This window comes from Pinus tabuliformis, chromosome 6 (genome assembly GCF_031772625.1).
Source record: "Pinus tabuliformis cultivar Carrire ecotype Pingquan chromosome 6, CPIR1, whole genome shotgun sequence".
Lineage (NCBI taxonomy): Eukaryota > Viridiplantae > Streptophyta > Pinopsida > Pinales > Pinaceae > Pinus > Pinus tabuliformis.
Genome location: NC_142292.1, coordinates 972,710,015 through 972,729,598, shown reverse-complemented (window position 1 = coordinate 972,729,598; position 19,584 = coordinate 972,710,015). Strand labels below are relative to the sequence as shown.

At 38.5% G+C, this 19,584-nt stretch overlaps 1 protein-coding gene across 1 annotated transcript in view; it reads right to left on the bottom strand.

Moving 5' to 3' along the window:
• Positions 1–7,313: 7,313 nt before the first annotated feature.
• The window catches only part of LOC149262235 (kelch repeat-containing protein At3g27220-like), a 93,414-nt gene continuing 81,143 nt past the window's right edge, over positions 7,314–19,584 (bottom strand). The window contains exons 6-7 of the mRNA XM_089423743.1: positions 9,149–9,355; positions 7,314–7,753 (exon numbers count right to left, since the gene is read on the bottom strand). Coding sequence (XP_089279869.1) covers positions 7,583–7,753; positions 9,149–9,355 — 378 coding nt within the window. The 3' untranslated portion in view covers positions 7,314–7,582. The remainder of the gene's footprint in view (positions 7,754–9,148; positions 9,356–19,584) is intronic.

Below are 19,584 nucleotides of genomic sequence, written 5' to 3'. Positions count from 1 at the left end.
TTTGAAAAGCGTGCCTCTTGGCACGCCTCAGCCCCTTTACAGCTTGTGCATAGTGATTTATGTGGTCCACTTCCAGTGGTTTCATTCTCTGGCTACAAGTACTTCTTAACTTTCATTGATGAATTCTCCAGACGCACTAGGGTATACTGCTTAAAACTCAAGAGTGAAGTATTTAACATGTTCTTGGCCTTTAAGGCCTTTGTTGAAAAACAATCTGGACATCAAATTCTTAAGCTAAGATCTGATAATGGCAGAGAATATGTTAACAACAAATTCATCAACTTTTTCACTGAGAATGGAATTCAAATGCAACATATTGTTCCATATACTCCACAACAAAATGGTGTAGCTGAAAGGAAGAATCACACCTTAAAGGAAATGGCTAATTGTATGCTTCAATCTAAAGGACTTGGTCTTAATTTTTGGGCAGAAGCAATTAACTGTGCAAATTACATAATAAATCGCACTCCTACTAGGGTTTTAAAGAATATCACTCCAGAAGAAGCATGGAGCTCAATTAAACCAGATGTAAGTCACTTTCGTGTTTTTGGAAGTGAAGCATGGGCCCATATTCCAGATGAGAAACATAAAGCTTTAGAACCTAAGAGTGAAAAATGTATTTTTGTTGGATATTCTGAAGATGTCAAAGGATATAGACTTATTCCACTTAAGTCCAAGAATGTTATCATTAGAAGAGATGTAAAGTTTGCTGAAAATATATCGGCCTACGAGCCTAGTTCGGCGGATGTGCCACCTCTCCCTATCTCTTCTACTTTTGAAAATATTTCTTCTTCAGATTATGAAAGCGAGGATGAAAATCCTCTCCCACCTTCTCAGGATCCTCCTTCAGCTCCTCAGCTTCCAAAATAGGTTCGTGCTACTCGGGATGCAGCAGGTGATCTTGCCAGTGATCCTACAGATCAGCGACGTACACGTTCTCAGTTCGATAGAGCCTCTTCTTTACTGGCTCAAGCTTCAGCGAATTATGATCCTGACACCTTTGCAGAAGCTTCAGGCCATCCAGATTGGGACGCAGCTATGAATGAAGAATATCATTCATTATTGGAAAATGATACATGAGATCTTGTTCCTCTACCAAAGGGACGAAAAGTTGTTAGATGCAAATGGGTTTACAGAACCAAGTATGGACCAGATGGGAACATTGATAAATATAAAGCTCGTCTTGTTGCTAAGGCTTTTTCACAAGTTGAAGGCATTGACTATAATAAAACCTTCTCCCCTGTTGCCAAAATGAACTCTATCCGCCTTGTTCTTTCCCTTGCTGCCTCTTTCAAATGGGAAGTCCATCAGATGGATGTTAAATCTGCCTTCTTGCATGGGGACTTGCATGAATAAATCTATATGGAACAACCTATTGGCTTTATACAAACAGACTCCAGCCTTGTATGTCGGCTTAAGAAATCCCTTTATGGTCTCAAGCAAGCTCCTCGGGCTTGGTATGCCAAAATGGATAGCTTTCTTTTTGAATCTGGCTTTTCTAGGTGTCATTCTGACAATACTGTCTACACCAAGAAAGTGGGCAAGTCTCTTATCATTCTTGTTCTTTATGTTGATGATCTTATCCTCACTGGTAGTGATCCCAACCTTATCAACCATGTGAAGTCCAGCCTTAAAAATAAGTTTGAAATGACAGACTTAGGACACTTGCATTATTTTCTTAGTCTTCAAGTCTCACAATCCAAGAAAGGTATTTCCCTTTCCCAGTCCAAGTATGCCTGTGATCTTCTACGCCATTTTCACATGGAAGACTGTAAGCCAGCCCCTTCTCCCTTTCAATCTGGAGCCAAACTTTCAGTCGCTTGTACTTCCCCTGAAGTTGATGCTACCTTATACCATCAACTTGTAGGAAAACTTTTGTATCTAACCCATACTCGTCCTGACCTTTCCTTTGTTGTTGGCCTTGTTGCTCGGTTTATGCAAAACCCATATGAAAGTCATTGGAAAGCAGCTAAAAGAATACTTCGTTATGTTCGAGGTACAGTTCAGTTTGGGATTCATTACAATGCCGAAGCATCTCCTCTATTGGTTGGTTTCACTGATTCCGATTGGGCTGCTGACCCTAATGATCGGAAGTCTACTGCAGGTTATGTGTTCACTCTTGGTTCAGGACCTATTACATGGGCTTGCAAGAAACAAGGTGCCATTTCTCTTTCTTCAGCAGAAGCAGAGTATTGTGGTGCCATAGAAGCTAGTAAGGAAGCCTTGTGGCTTCGTCAGATCCTGTCAGAGTTTGGCTTTCAGCAACAGCATCCAACTACACTTTGGTGTGATAATCAAAGTGCCATTCAACTATGCAAAGATCCAGTCCAACATCAGCGCAGCAAACACATTGAACTGCACATGCACTTCATCGGAAAGCTCATTCACGACCATGTTCTTGAAGTGCAATATTGTTCAACAGATGATCAAGTTACAGACATCTTTACAAAGGCTCTCACAGAGGCGAAGTTTACTAAACTTCGATTTATGGTTGGAGTTCAGGAAGTTGTCACTAAAGGGGGATAGGCTCTAGTGCCTCCTTCCTTCTCCTATTGTGTCATATTTGTACATCCTTCAATCCTATCCCAAGTTGTTCTTAAAGGGGGATGTTAGGATATTCTGACACATAGGAAGTAGTTAAGTATAACTTGGTCTAGTATAGAGTTAGGTAAAGTGTATTTCTTTACTATGTACTTTTTGTAACATACAATCTGACGGTCACGATATGTAGTGATTCGATGGTTCATTCTCTCCTCGGTATTACCAACACTTGATCTGTGGCTTAACACCCGATTGGTCCATGATCTCTATTTAAAGAGCATGGAGGGTCATTTGTAGGGTAACCGTTCATGAGAGAAGCTTATGTAAATTTTCATTCTTTTATTAATATATTGCCTGAAGTGGCCGCGTTGGCTCAGGCCATGGACTGTTTCCTTCTTTGAGGGTTTTAACCACGTGAACAATACTGGTGTATTGATCTGTGATCTGTTTGTGAGCGGTGTCCTTTGGTATTCTGTCTGAGGAACTTACCCTGTAAATTCCTACAGAACATAGATAATTGATTACACTTTAACATCCCCTGAGGTGAATCTTGGTATAGTTGTGAATTTCGATGAACCTGTGGTGAGTCTTGGAGAACCTACGGTGAATCTCGGTGCACTATGGTAGAACTCATGAAGGACAGACTTGTATGTGGCATACTATTTCGGATCTGTGTCTATTTCTAAGGTTGCCTCGGACTATGAATAAACTTCGGACTTGTGATCACACAGATCTTCGAAACTATGGTTTATTGATACAACTATGCTATATGTATAGAACTGTGTTTGCACCAAACCTCATAACAGTACCTCTTTATTAAAATTGAAGCTAGGACTATGGGTAATATACAATAGTGGGGGCTCAGAAGTGCATGAAGGGTCAGATTTGTACAGACCTGTGGTTGAACTATAAGAGCTCAGATAGTTAGATTATTGCAAACCTTGTTGGTAACTTGGAGCTCAGATCTATTGAAAGCTCAGGACTACAACTTGCCTCGGTACCACAGTGCTATAATCTCAAGAATAGTGATAAACTTCAAAAAGTGCAGTGTGATCTTCTTTGAACAGTTGGTGCAGACTTGGTGTAGTGTGGTGCTAACTCTTATTGGGAAGTATTAAGACAGATCAGTGGTATAGTTTGGTATTTGGAGCAGTGCAAAATTGAAGATGATGCAGCATGGTGCAAATTAGTGATGTAAAAGTTTTGTAATCAATTAAGTCCATTGAAGCAGCAGAGAAGGATTGGTGTCTGTGGGGTAGGTGCCCCTAAACTCAAGGTTGGTGCTTTGGTGAAGATAGGTTCGGAGCCTCATAAAGTCCAAGTTGGTGCTTGGAAATCATTGTACACCTTGATTTGTAAAAGGATCATTTATCCTTCTTATTTCATTAACAAAATTATTCATTTCTCTTTTTTTTAATTGTGTAGAATCTAACTGGTTAACAATTGAAAAGAAATACGGATTCACCCCCCTCTCAGTGTTTCCAACATCACAATGGATTTCTTCCAAGTTATTATCAAACTCCTGTAAATGTTTGTTCGAGAGGATTACACTATCATTATCCAAATATGTTGAATCGATATGATGAGGTGGAGTTGAGGATGAAACATTGCTATTAGACAGTCAGGGGGTGGAGGAATTTGACCTTTTTTCACCTTGCGTGCTCCTACGTCTCTGCCGTCTTGGCCCTCTTTCATTGCGATCTTTTATACTGTTGACCCTTTTTGCACTTCACAAGTATGGAAGCATCTCAAACTGATGACATCCACAATTTTGGCCACTTCTATGCACACTTCCTCTGCATAGTCACATGGAGTAATACTGATGACATAATGAACATAGGGGTTCGTCCAATACATGGAACAAGTATTTGTATCCCTTGATTGACAAAAAAGTTTCTTTGTTTTCTTCACTATACTGGCAATAAAGACTGACCAAATTCAATTTCTGCCACATGTCCTTCCAATACTTGTTCTCTTCATCCAAGTTCGAAATTGGATTGTAATAATCTAAAAGTTTTTGGCCATTAGATCTATGCCTCTCAAATTGATGACATCCACAATTTTGGCCACTTCTATGCACACTTCCTCTGCATAGTCACATGGAGTAACACTGACGACATAATGAACATAGGGGTTCGTCCAATACATGGAACAAGTATTTGTATCCCTTGATTGACAAAAAAGTTTCTTTGTTTTCTTCACTATACTGGCAATAAAGAAGGACCAAATTCAATTTCTGCCACAGGTCCTTCCAATACTTGTTCCCTTCGTCCCGGTTCGAAATTGGATTGTAATAATCTAAAAGTTTTTGGAAATTAGATCTATGCCTCTCAAACCGATGACATCCACAATTTTAGCCACTTCTATGCACACTTCCTCTGCATAGTCACATGGAGTAATATTGAAGACATAATGAGCATAGGGGTTCATCCAATACATGGAACAAGTATTTGTATCCCTTGATTTACAAAAAAGTTTCTTTGTTTTCTTTACTATACTGGCAATAAAGACGGGCCAAATTCAATTTCTGCTACAAGTCCTTCCAATACTTGTTCCCTTCATCCAGGTTCAAAATTGGATTGTAATAATCTAAAAGTTTTTGGTAATTAAAATCCAATTCATTCAAGAGATCCTTCATATCTCTGGTGCTCAACAATTTAGTGTAGTCACGAATACCCTTGAGACCTAACTTTAGACTCAATGTTGTGTTGCTATTATTATTATCTTGAGATGGAGGGTTCTTATAAATCTATATTACATTAATTTCACCAATTGTATCAAAAAATTTCTTCAAATATTCTTTATCAAGACCACCTATAAAAATTTTAGATTGATTTTGTTTCTTCATATTACTTAATGAAGCAAGCATGTCATTAAATTCATGTTTATCATCTTTGTTAGCTATTGTAAATGTAGATTCATCATTCTTTTTTCTTCATCAATAACTTCTATAGATTCATTTTCTTCTTTGTTTTGTTTTCAACTGTCATATACCCACTTTGATTATCCATGTTATTTGTGTCAGCCTGAAGAGATCCTAATTCAACATGTTCAACATCATTTTTTTGGTTAGAGCATTCTTTATCATTAGTCTCTTTCATGTCAATGTTCTCTTTTGTTAGACATGTTACATATGCTTCAAGATGTTTTGTTGATTCTGCAAATGATCTTTTTATTTGTTTTAGTTGTTGTAATGTTTCTCCAATTTCTTTTGACATATTAGGTTTATGATATTCACTTAATTCCATATTTTTAGGGCCTAGACTTGATGGCAGATTTGTGCAGCAGATAACGTCCAAAGGCTGAATGGCTTTAATACCACTGAAGCTATGAAACTTAGAATTGTTTGTGCTTTTAATATGTAAAATACACAATGTATTGTAAGCAATATTTCTATTAATAAGATGAATGAATGTTACAATGAAAGCCCGCATATATACCTAGGCAGGTGCCCTTTCATTAATGGTCATGCCCTATGAGTCATGCCTCTTCATTACTAATTATTAATTAATTGATCACTATTTATAACTATGATATTTATTTCTATTTCTATTTCTATTTCTATTTCTATTTCTATTTCTATTTCTATTTTTATATATATTTTTATTCATAACAGAGATCTGACCACTTCATATGTTTATGACTCACCTCAATCTATCTTATTGTGTTATTACTGGGCAATTATCAATTATTTCCCATGATCTAGTAAGCAACCTGCAAGGTATTACCTTTCTCTGAAATAAAAAAGATGGGCTTAAGGGCTATAATGCCCTCAATTTTTGTAGCTTTAGTTATACACTATTTTATTACTGTAAAAAAATTAAAATAATTCAGCAAAATTTCAAAGATTTTGAAAAATTGAAATTTCAGAGAAACAAAACAACCAATTTACTTCGTAACTTTAATCACCAAAATACAGATAGTGTGTTGTTATATATTGGATTACAAAAAATAACAATAAAAACATTAAAATAAATGCGGTGCAGAACTCCATCTACAACAATAATGACAATACACCCAAAAAGAAAAAATCCAATAAGCCCAGGAGGTAAGAATAACAAACAATCACATGCATGTATCTCTGTGAAAGATTATGATAATCCCTATATATTTGACTTTCTTAGACATTACTCATCTCAGCCCAGACAACATATTATTTATTTACTCAGGCAACATACAAGTGACCTCTTATATTGGCAAGAGGGTCAAAACTTTTGCCTTGAAATTTTGTAAATTTATAATATAAAATCATATTTCTATTGAAAAATATATATGTAACTTGTTTTCATATTTGTAAATTTATAATATAAAATCATATTTCTATCGAAAATATATACATGTAATTTGTTTTCATTCCAACATTGTAATTTATGATCATTGTTAAATAGCATGCTCAGTTTTTGCCACTAAAACTGTGATGCAAGGGCACTCTATTGATTTTATTTTGGTTAATTTCTCGCTCAAATGCAAAGAAATATTTTATTGTTGTAATTCTTATGGGGAAAGTATTGCATTTTAAACAACTTTCCCCTATAAGAATTACAACAATAAAATATGGCCTCACAGCTTGAATTAAACTCATATTTTCTACTCAATTTCCAATTTCAACAGATTGCTACATGGTACAGTTTATAACCACGATACATTAGTTTTCCTCACTAAAGGCAAGAGACTGCACCTTGTGCCTCTTGTTTCTATTATTGTAAGGTGTAACAACATTGGGTATAAATGGTTAGCCTCTATGCCACCCCCTTATGTTATCACGCATGTAATTTGTTTACCTCATAAAACCAGCTTGTTCATGAGCAATCGCAATGTCAGTTTTACAGATACCTGCTGTGGAAACTCGCAAGGTAATCGCATTCCAGCTGAATTGAAGTAAAAAAGAATAAATTTTTAATTGCCTTGACAAAACTAAATTCAAATGAGATGCCACAGGGCAAAACTAATGGTTATGAATATTAAGAAAAATGCTGAAACAAAAAAAAGAATTACAGTAATATATCAATGGAATCATAATACATCAAGCTTATCAAAATCACTAGTGTAATAGGGTCAACTTTGTTCTAAAAGTTTGACCAATAACTTTTTTAGGAGATGGATCATCGACTCCTCTATCACGTTGACCGGAATTGAAATAAAGCCAACCATCCCAAAATGCAACAAGGGTTGTTTTCACGCGGAAAGGCATCTTGCCAATTATTCTCCATTTCTGCATGCACGTCAGACAAAAATATTAGTACAGAAACATGAATGGCATTAAGTTGTGTAGCATAGAATGTGTTCTTAACCAAACTCCACAACCCTGAAGAAGGGGAATTGGGACGACTAAACATCCATTTCAAAATCCAACCACACTAACAGCAAACTATTTTGTCGCATTCAGAAAATTAAGCTACATGGGCGTACACTCTGTTCATGGGTTGGGCACATGCTACAAGTCACTTAACTCCAAAGGAAGATAAGCTTAGCTACACAAATCAAAAAGTGCTGAGATGGTTTATCCTGCACCATTCTAAACAAAGAGACCATATTAATGTATAATAGCTAGAAAGTGCATATAGTTTCAACAACCTTAATTCACAAGCATTTTAAAACAGAGATCTCGCGGGACCTCATATCAACCTTCCTTCTCTATTAGCATTCATTGTAAAGCTGGGTTTAGCATTCACTCTCGCTGAATTAATCCATAAATCAAAAAGCATGGAAGAGAACTACTGACACTTACAAAGCTTCCAGCATTTTATTCTCTGAATTATTTCAGTCACCAGTATCTTGTATCTATATATTTGAATATGTGCAGACCTACTGAAAATCTAATGACCTGAGAAGATTCAGAGGCAGAGGACTCAAGAGTCTTAAATCAGTTTTATCTTCTGAAGGGAGGCATTTCCAGTACTCCAATATTCAAGACAGATACATCTGGACACACCTTTAAGTTAAAAGCTCAAACAATTCTCTGCTTACTCCTGCAATTTATTGTATTTAAGATTAAATAGTAATCTTCAATATTTACCTCTTGGTTTCTCTTGCCTACATTCAAACAAATGTAGCAGTACCCCCCAGCCTCTCACACACAAATTTTTATCAGTGTTGTTCTCTGACACAATTTTATCAGTGTTGTGTCAGTCTATCTAGCTCAAATCACATATACAGACCATTTGTGTCACCAATTTGTTAGGTTTCCTTGGCCCTACAATGCACATTGCAGACCATCGAAGTCATTGGATGTGTTACCAAATAGTGGATTTCTTCTCTATTTTTCACTAGACGCCATTTCTGAACTCCTAGTAATTAAACAAATATTTGTAACAAGGAAATACAATGCTTAGTATATGAATATTTAACACACTGAATTACAAGTGAATGAATAATTTTACAAAAATCTTGAAGAGAAAAAGGCATGTAAGGTCCTTTAGAGATCCTTTTCTCATCAATGATAAAAGCCACAAGCTATTTGAATAGCATTGCCAGCCATATTAAGCAAGACAACTACTACTTTTGAAGACTTAACTTTAGTTGGGAGAACTGTTTTATGTATGGTTGTGTGTGTGTGAGAGAGAGAGAGAAAGTGTGAGAGAGAGAGAGAGAGAAAGAGAGAGTATACCGTGACATTTAAATCAAACTGAAACACATCCCCAACCAAAACCATTCGTTTTGTAACAGGATTTTTTTCTGTTGTGCCTCCTACAATAACAATAGAATTGTTTACAACCACCCATGCAAACTCTATATGAGAATCTGGAAGAGGCATTGGAGGCAACTGCTTCCACCCAGGTCCATCTCCAAGCATGTAAACATCACCATAGACCACCTGCACAATTTGAAATGCATTCATTATTAAGTGAAGGGGAAATTCAATACCTAATTTATGAAAATATGACTTGGAGTGCAGTCATTAAACTACACATCACAAACATATATTGTCCATGAATATGTCATCAAAAGTCTATAAATAATACGCTTATTTTCCATAAAACAGTTATCAAACTAAACAAGACAGCCACATATCATTTAGTAGAAGAATTATTAGATATAGCTATATTGAAAACAACCAAAGCAACAGGAAGTCCCAGTTACAGCGTGCAAGTGACAATTGATGTTATGTGATCCATTTCACTGGTTTCACTCCCACTTCTTCACCAGCATCACCTGATGCAGCGAGAGCTAGTGGACTATTCAAGCTCATGGGAAATTGTTCATTGTGACTAATGCCCATCGAGATCATGTTGAATGACTTAATATTCTATGCTGTTTATCTATAAAAAAAGATATTTCATATCTTGGACAGTGAAACCCCCCCTTCTGCTTAAATAAAGTATCAGACTTTATTTATAAAGCTTCCTATTAAAGCGGATCAGAGAACTACAGCCTATAAAAGAAGTGGAACAAAGAGATCATCTACACTCAATTGCATCACTAATCTGAATGTATCAGCATTTTTTGAAATGGTTCAAAACGAAAGAACTTTAAGTAGAAATCAACCAGCATTGAAAGCAACTGTCAGACCTTGTACAATACTAAAGTTCATTTTTTTACTAACAAGATATGGAGTTTTTCCTTCTAATTCCGGATATTGATAGAGTTGTATTTTCCCATCACAGAACTACACCTGCACTGTGATAGGGCTTTTCTTTGGGGATTATTTTATCATCCACCCAGACCTGACAGGTCTAGTGGACCATAATAGAGGTTTTTATTAGCTTAATTTGTGGCATTTCAATGATCCTGGATCTTTGACATGACCTGTCCAAAAATATCAACTTTCTATGTTGTCCCTTGCTGTCGGAACATACTTTCCTTGTGATGTTATTGCCAGATATTATATGCTGGACACTTCAGTAGAAATGTTGTTTGTGTTTTGACTTCATTATAGTTGTATAGCTAAAATTTTCATTTTTCCCATGCTGTTTTTGATGCAGTCCACATCTAATGTCACACTCTAAATTGTGCATGCTAGTTCTGATTTTGCTAGTTTGTTTTCATCTAACTGAATATTGTGTTTATGAAAGAAGTTGATGAGAAATCTAAGTTGACATCTTTGAGGTAACTCATCTTATTTTATATATTAACCCCTAAAGTTTTTATGGTGTTCCTTTCAAAGTATTACTTTAACAAAGCATGATCTAGTGGGAACTCTATATTCTCCATTGTCAGCCATTATAATATCTCCTGTCCCAATCTGTTTTAGTCTGTCTTTGGGGGCTTCAAGTTGTTGCGACAGGATTCCGCTATTCTCATATGATTTTCTTACCTATTTATATATGATATCAATCTCTACAATGCCTTGATCTTAAATGGCACAATATCTGCTTTGATAAGCTGGACAAATGAAGTATGGTGCTTTTGCTTTTATGATGTTCCATATGGATCCTCTTTTGCATTTCTTCTGCTATGGAATCTTCACAGACATATTTAGCATACATTTTTTCTCTAAATTCTTTTTTGAAATTTACATTCTGCTTCTTTAGTTATTGTTCTATAATATATATTGTATAGCATTTTTTATTTTCATAGTATTTAACATTAATCACACTTTGAACTTCTTTCACCAAGGAATCGTCCCAGTGTTGTTCATGTTCTAAGCATGGAACCATTTCTCTTACAAATGCCTCTCAAATTTCTACTGTGCTTTCAGAGTCTCTTCATTCCCAATTATGTTATTCAACTCAAGCAATCTTACAGAAAAAAGGCAGGGACAATTGCTTTGTTAGGCACCCAGTTCAGCTAAAAGCACATTTCCGAAAATGTATAGCTATCTTAAATGTCATCATGTCTCACAATTATTCAGTAAAGTTGGTTAAGGAGTTCTAAACTAAAAGAAGGATGAGCAAAAGCTTTTAAAATCCTTCCCCATCCAAGATGCTGAATTTTGAATTCAGAATCTGCTGTGTGATTATTAGGCATGCAGAAACTCCAAGAAACACCTCTAGGATAAATTCAACAGGACTGCTTTGTAATTCTTTGGCATAAAAAAATGTAATGTCCCTTCCTAAATTATTTTGGAACAGGATTTATTTGTACATTTTAGGGGTCAATTTTGGTGAAAACGAGGCCCATTTGATTTTTGATAGAAGACTTAGGAGTTAGAGGCAAGTTAATTTTATATTATTTTGTTTTGTTAATGATATGTGGGGACCACCCACATAAGAAATACACACTCCCTAAGCCAATGATTCGAAATGCATGAGAGGGAAGAAAAGGCAGGAAGAAAGGCTCCACAAAAGTTATAAAAGGAAGGCAGCACACTTCATTTTGCATTCTTGGCTTATCGAATTTGATTTTGTTGCTCGAGCTATTTAGCCGGGTCACTTGTTGTTTAGCAAGAGTTTTCCAAGCGGAGAACTCACCCTTTCTTCGGGGGACTTCGAGTGCCACCCTAGAAAGGTTCATCCATTATCATCCGGAGAATATTTGTAGAGAGATTTCCAGCATTTGTATTCAGTTCACCCCAACAGTGCATATTTCTAGAGGACGCAGTAGTGGATATAGTGTGGCCATTGTAGCGTTCTTCTGGAGGGCTATTGCCGGGAGAAATTAGGAGAAGGCTCAATAGATTTGTTGGCTATTGGGTGAGTTTGAGGACTGGAAGTGGCAGCGATATTCAAGAATGATTTTGCAAACTCAGTGGCCAGCGCAAAAGAGAAAAACTGGGCATACGTGGGAGATAGAGTTTCAGCCATTGGGGCTATTGTTTGCCGTTAGAAATAAGGGAAGTATTGGTAGAGTTGATTGCTACATTTCAGGAGTGTCTGGGGAGGATTTTGCTGGTGTATTGGCAGGTTGTGTGCTTCAGCGGATTTGGAGAGTGTAGGGCCTTTTGGGGGTCGATTTTGGAAAGTAAAAACTAGGCCAAACCATTTCTATGTTTTTCTAGGTTTTTGACAAGGACCCCGATTATAAATTTGCAGAATTTTTTGAGCACCGGAAGTGGGTTTTCAGCCATATATTTGCAGCAAACAATGCAGAATTGTTGGGGACTGTGCAGTGCCTTTTTGGGGGTCGATTTTGGAAGGTCAAAACCAGGCCAAACCATTTCTAGTTTTTCTGGGTTTTTGACAAAGACCTCATAAATAAATTTGCAGAATTTTTTGAGCACGGGAGGTGGGGTTTTCAGCCATATCTTTGCAGCAAACAATGCATATTTGTTGGGGCAGTGCAGAGCAGTTGGACAGTTTTGGGTTATCATTGCTTCACCTGGGCATTGCTCCGCTTGCCAAAAAAGGCAAGCCCAGGTGTATTCCTTCCATATATTTATACTCTTGCACCAGTTATAATAAAATGGCTCAGCTGCTTCCATATTTCTGATTGTTCTGGGTGTTTATTAAATTGTTTTAAAATTTTCTATGGTGTAAATTTGCTATTTGATTGTATATCACTATTTTTCCTATTTTGGAACATTACAGAGGTATCAAAGCCATAATCTTGGCTCAGTCTGTGGGAAACCCTTCATTCTATGACAAGACCAGAATAAAAAGCTAAGAAATCATGGGATCCAAAAAAATATTAGAATCAAACAACATGGAAGTAACCTTGAATGAGGTGATTAGGATGCAACAAATGATGATTGATGTGGGGGAAAAGTTGATTCATTCCGCAATTGGGAATCAAGACCATTCTCAATTATACTGCAAATCCACTACGCCCAAAATTATGGGTAATGCATCAAGATGGAAAAACATGATTGCAATTGATGTGGAGTTATTGGAAGCAAATTGGAGGGCATACCAATAGTTGGTTCATGACATTAAGGCATCCCTCTCTTTTTGGGAGTTCTGCGAACTAAGAGGCATGCATAAACCAATGGGGATTCAGTGGAATTACGCTGGGGTGATGAAGAGGATTAAGGAAGAAGACGAGAGAGTAGTTCAAGGGCCATGGTTGGCAAGGAGATAGTTGAGCATACACACGTTAATGAGATGTCATCCGTTGTTGAGGTATCCATTGATGAGGTATCTCGGGTTGTGACCAAGTTCTCAGGTGATAGTAGCGCACCACAGGTTGATGAGGTGTCAGGAGACATCCCCACTGTTGATGAGGAGCCAATAGGTACAGAGGCATCCAGATCTATGACAGAGTTGTCAGATGACAGTCACCTACAAGCTGACTGGTGAGCATGTCTTACATGTTGGGTTGTCTATGGAGGAGCAGTCAGAGGCTCGTGTAAAGTCCATGATGGATGAGGATGTGCAACCATCCTTTGGGCTAGCCATTGATGAGGGGCAGCATAGAGACCACACATTGGGATTTCAGCACAGTTCTCTTTAAGAGGCACACTGATGGGATCTACAGCGTTGTTAGCCCACCCTTATGCATTGGGTTGAGGGAGGCAGAGTTTTCTAGACATACCAAAGGGGATGACCAGGTTAGCAACACTATTGGGTCACCTTTGCCCTTTGGAGAGAGGGAGACGGAGCTACCTAGTCAAATCTCATGTGTTGACCTAGATAGCAGGATGAGACGATCGGAGTTGCACAAGGTGCAACATCCGCATGTCAGGGTTGTTCTATGTGCGAGAGTTCGTGCATTCGATCCCTCTCTTGGGGTTGGATGGCGAGAGATTCTGAGTTGGTACCCGGTGGAGTGGACTAGACTCATGGAGATGGTCATAGTCTGGAGTAAGGCTCAATGGGAGCTCTTAGACACCGAGGGCACTGGAGACCCAGGTTGCCACTGGGATCCAAGTGGAGCTCCCTATCCGATATCAGACATGCGGGATGGCTATGGCATTGATGAGGTAGTCGACCCAGTGACTGGGCATATACATTCCCTAGGGGAATTCCAGCCGGCACTAGCAGATTGGCAGTTTGTGAGCAGGCTCCATGGATTGTATTGGCATGTTGGCTGTGCATGTGGTCGCAAGATGATTAGCATTCTCTACCAAGAGCTTCTTGGAGAAGGTGGCATGGGTAGGCCACCGGACCGGATATTGTATGGAGACGATGTTCTCCCATTGAGGTTTAGGACTCAAGGGTCATAGAGAATCGACCCAGCAGAGATATCCCCTCTAGAAGGAGTAGAGTTAGGGTGCTCAGGTCTACCAGGATAGGGGTCACTAGCAGAGTGGCGGACACTTTGGCACATGCAGGATACCATATGTTACAGGGTGGTATGACAGTAGGCAGTGGGTACACAAGACTGCAGAGAGTCAGGTCATAGCGTCTAGTTTTATATAGAGGGATGTGGCCTGATGCATACAGACCCAATTTTAGGCCATAGCGCCCAGTGATGTGCAAGGTTGTGCAGCTAGGCGCAGTGGCCCGCAGAGGAGCATGGAGATGCATGTGGTATACCACATGCATGCCGATTTACATTGTGGGGTAGGAGGAGTGACTCGCATCGCATTGAGGATGTGCAGGGAGTGACAGGTGCAATGACACAGGCAGGAGACAGGATGGTACAGGATGTTATAGTCATAGCCGGGGGTATCCAATGTTGTACAGGGATAGGTTGCGACGTACGGTGGCATGTCGAGGAGTGCGGTAGTACTTGGTGTTATGCAGTGACACATGATGCGACACAACGGGCTCTTGGAGCGTTGCCTCCAGGGAGACTTATGGACAGGGACAATAGGTGTACCATTGGACGCAATTCACCTAGGATCGATGAGGACATTGTTGAGCATTTGGGGACACCATGTCAAGTGGAGGCAGGCCCTCGAGGGGGTTATCAGCAGATCCAAGGCGAGGAGAGGGTCATCTGTAGGATTACTCTTGAGCATTCCAGCAGACTCTTGATCATACTCGTTGGGACATACCCACCCATCATCCTGCAATGTTGCTTACAGTCGCAAAGGGTTTGGTTGTTGCCCTTTGACACTCTCCATTCAGGCAGCAGGGCATGGGAGGCTCACCCTAGGTAGTTGGATGAGACACCGCGTGTCATGGGCCGAGAGGAGACTCTTTAGTTGAGACACTTGGTAGGTGCACAAGTTGACGGTTACAGGCTTAGGGATGGCATGGTTGATTGTCAAGGTAGCATATGTTCCACCCCTAGGCTCACATTTGGCGAGGTGACCTAGAGGGAGTTATATGTTTTTTTTTTTTCAGCTGAACAACTCAAGGCTCACATTTGTCTACATGTTGAAAATCGATGGTATCCTGTAATGTCCAGGAGAGGCCAAACAAGCCTTTCATGTGTCTCAGTGATGAATAAGATGTTTGACAATCTAAGAGCATCATACAATAGACCTGGAAATGACCAGATAGACCCATTGCCATTCCAACAACAGATGGGAATGGATGCACCCTCCGGCCCCTCCCAATAGGCCTGTCATTTGGAAGCCCCAAAACAAGGTTCCCACCTAGGTGGAAAAGAGTAACGGATGGCTGCTTTGAGTTTCCTGATGACTTCCTATTTCCTTGCCTGGCATGCTACGTAACCAACTCCATGGAGTGTTTAACCTTTGCAACTTGTGTCTAGTTAGATCTTCATCAATGAAAAATTCTTACTAGGAAAAGAAAATAATTTCCGCTTCGCTCTAAAAGCCTGAAGTTGATGAGCAGCAATCCCAAACTAGAGAAAAGAAGTGGAGTTGGACCCAAGCCTACCTATATCAAGGGTGACATCATGGAGATTCAGTTTATCTCAAAGGAATAAGGTCTTGTTGAACTCAAATTGTCAAAGTTCCAAGGAAGCAAAAGTGCCCACTTTTTCCAACAGGATCATATCACCTATCAACAGTCCATGTGTCATGGTCACCCCATTTTGCAAGTTATATGATGTAAATGATCCTAGTAAGACCTTGAGTTTATGTAAAAACCTAGGTAAGCCTATAATTTTGATGACGAATTCCATCCTTGGAGGTTTTTTAACCTCACTAATTACTTGTGTTTCTAAACATGACTAATCAGAAGAGTTTTTTTCCCTCCAGCTTAAACCCCCAAAGCTGGGGTGAAATTTATTGTCGAAATCTTAGGTGAGTCCTAGTGTTTTAGTCGAGTCTAATGTAAAAGTGGTTTGGGAATAATTTAAGTTAGTTCGCTTAATTATTTTATTACAAATCACTTGGTCTACTAAATCATGTTGTGTCACAGATGGGTTATGTGTCTTGACTCTTGAGGGTCTAAGCCTAATGTGTATTCCCTCTTTAAGTCTTATAAATGTAAAATCTTATGTATTAGATGGTTGGAAAAATATTAAATCCCCTCGTGTAAATTAATTAATTTTTCTAGCAAAATAAAATTAAATCCTAAGCCAGAAAATTAATTAATTAGAGTCAAATTTAAATTGTCTGTTGACACCTAATCCGAAATGGATGAGGTGAAGCTGGACAGTCATCTAGAAGATGAACTGATCCGTTTTTGTGTATGTATAAATAATGTGTTAGCTAATGAATAAAATCAATGAGTTTTGTCTCTCGTTCAATGTGGAGTTACCTGGCCTGACATGGTATCGGAGCACAGGTCTCAAAATAGTGTAACTCCTGCTGAGCGCTGCATCATCCTGAGAGATTCCTGACACTGCTGAAGACTGCGCCCTCTGTCCTGACATGGAGACTGCGCCCTCTGTCCGTGGAACTATGCGTTGATGCGTTTTCTGCTGTTGGTAAAAAAAAAAACCTATCTCATTCCATTCAAACAAGGTTATTGATGCGCTTCTGCTGTTGACTGCGACTGCGTTGCTTGTATGGTGGCTGCGTTCTCATTTTAATAAAGACAGCGTTTGTTTTTGTAATGGAAACGCTGCGTTGTACTGTATTAAAACCTGCGTTGTATTATTTTAAAGCTATTACGGTTGTGGAGGAAGATTAAAGCTTGTAATGGACTGCGTTTTTTTTATTGAAGCCTGACTATATACATTGGTATAGACTGCGTTTCCCACTTCAGAACTGTGGTAAAGCTGCGCTGTATTGTATTGGTCCATTGTGATTGGCTACATTTAATTCAAGTCCTACCTCCCAGAAATTTTATCTATATTAATTGTATTGTTGTTGACTTGGATACTGATCTGTTCAAATTCATAGCCGCTCTGGAAAATCCCTGTGCTGCTCGGTTATGCCAAGCTTCTCCTCTATTCACGCTCGCTTGATCGTCTTTTAATTTCCGTGTATGGGGCAATCCCACAATCTTTTCTTCAGAATCAAGACTACAGACCAGGGTTTGGTCTTTCCGACGGTGAGCTCACTTTTGAGCGTCCCCAATTGCATCCAGGCAGCACAAATAATACGCAGCCCTTTTGATTATGTCAGTGCTGTATCCCTTTTCGAAAAACTTGAAGAATTGTTTTGAAAAAGAGTGTTAGGTATTGAAGACTGCCACTGCGTTGATGTATTAAAGACTGCGTTGTATTGTTGTATTGATGACTGCGTTGATACATTTCTTTTTGAAAAATGACTGCCTTGTATTGAAGCCTGTACATGAAGACTGCGTTTTTATTTGAAGACTGGTATATACATTTTAAGCTTATGTATAGAAACGCTGTCATGGTATATGCATTTTAATGCTGTGGACTGCGTTTTTTAATTGAAGACCGTGGATTTGAAGACTGCGTTGTGGGTATATGCGCATTGACCAGGGTTGAGTATTAATCAGTTTTGTGCTGGGTTTGAGTATTATATGGTAATCAGTTTTGTGCTGGCAGTTTGAATATTGTATGGTAAGCAGTTTTCAAAGCAGTCAGAGTGTTTATATCAGTCAGAGAGTTTTATATATTGCGCTGTTTTCTTAACAGTTTTTGCATTGATATATATTGAAGTGATATATGTTGAAGAGATCCCTTAGTGCCTTTTTTTTCTCTCAAAACATAGTAGTGTGGCTGTGATATAAAAAAAAAAATGGTGATGCTGATGCAAATGTTAGAAGGAAAATAAAGTGCATAAGGTTGTGGCATAAGGATTTTTTTTTCAGCAGAAGTATTTTTTTTCTATCAGCAGAAGTTTTTTTGTTACAGTATGCCTTCAAGAGAAAGAAAAAGATACTTCAGAGGCAGGGGGGGCAGACACCCTCAAGAAGAAAAGGCAGACTTACATTGCATTCGCTGCAAACAAAAAGGATCTCATGATGCTTCTACATGCAAGCTACCATGGGAAAAGATTGAGCATAGAAGAAAACAGCAGAAAGGTAAAACTGATGACACAGACAAAGGTAAAGCACCTGAATCCGCTCACTATATTGAGGCACAATGTAACATTGGAGTAAATGAAGATCTGTTTAATGCTTCACTTACTTCGTCGAAAAATGACTGGTTGCTTGATTCAGGAGCAACCTGTCATATGACTCATAGGAAAGATTTTTTTGAAGATTTCACTGATAATGTTGATGGAGCAGTATACTTTGCAGATCAGTCAAAAATCAAGCCATCAGGGCTTGGCACAGTCAGGCTTAAACTGCCTGGTCTTCCAGACTTTCTTCTGGATCATGTTCTATATCTCCCACAGCTTAAGAGAAACTTGTTGTCCCTGGTCCACATCCGCCAACAAGGTCACTCCATTCATATGTTTGATGGAAAGCTTGAGGTAAGAAAGGCATCTGACCATTCACTTGTCATGAGGGGTATAGAAGAAGAAAGACTTCTTAAACTGCAAGGAACCTCTGCTCATGCACAGCATTTTTCATATATTTCTCATCATGATGAAGGTACACTTCCATCAAGTTTATTATGGCATGCTAGATTTGGACATTTAAACTATGATAGTCTCCGCTTGTTGAAGAAAAATGGTGTTGCTGGTTTGCCTACAATTCCTAGAAAACATAAACAATGTGATGCTTGCATTCTAGGAAAGCATAGCAAACAGTCTTTTCATGATTCACATTCAAGAGCACATAGGAAGCTTGAACTTATTCATTCAGATTTATGTGGTCCAATGCCTGTTCCTTCTGCAAATGGAAATAAGTATATCATGACATTTATTGATGATTACACCAGAATGTGTTGGGTTTATTTATTGAAGAACAAATCTGATGCTTTTCAAACATTCAAGAATTTTCATAAGTGGATTGAAAATGATGCACAATCTCATATTGGGTCTATTCGCACTGATAATGGAAAAGAATATACATCAAATGAATTTGAACACTATCTTCGCCAACATGGGATTAAACA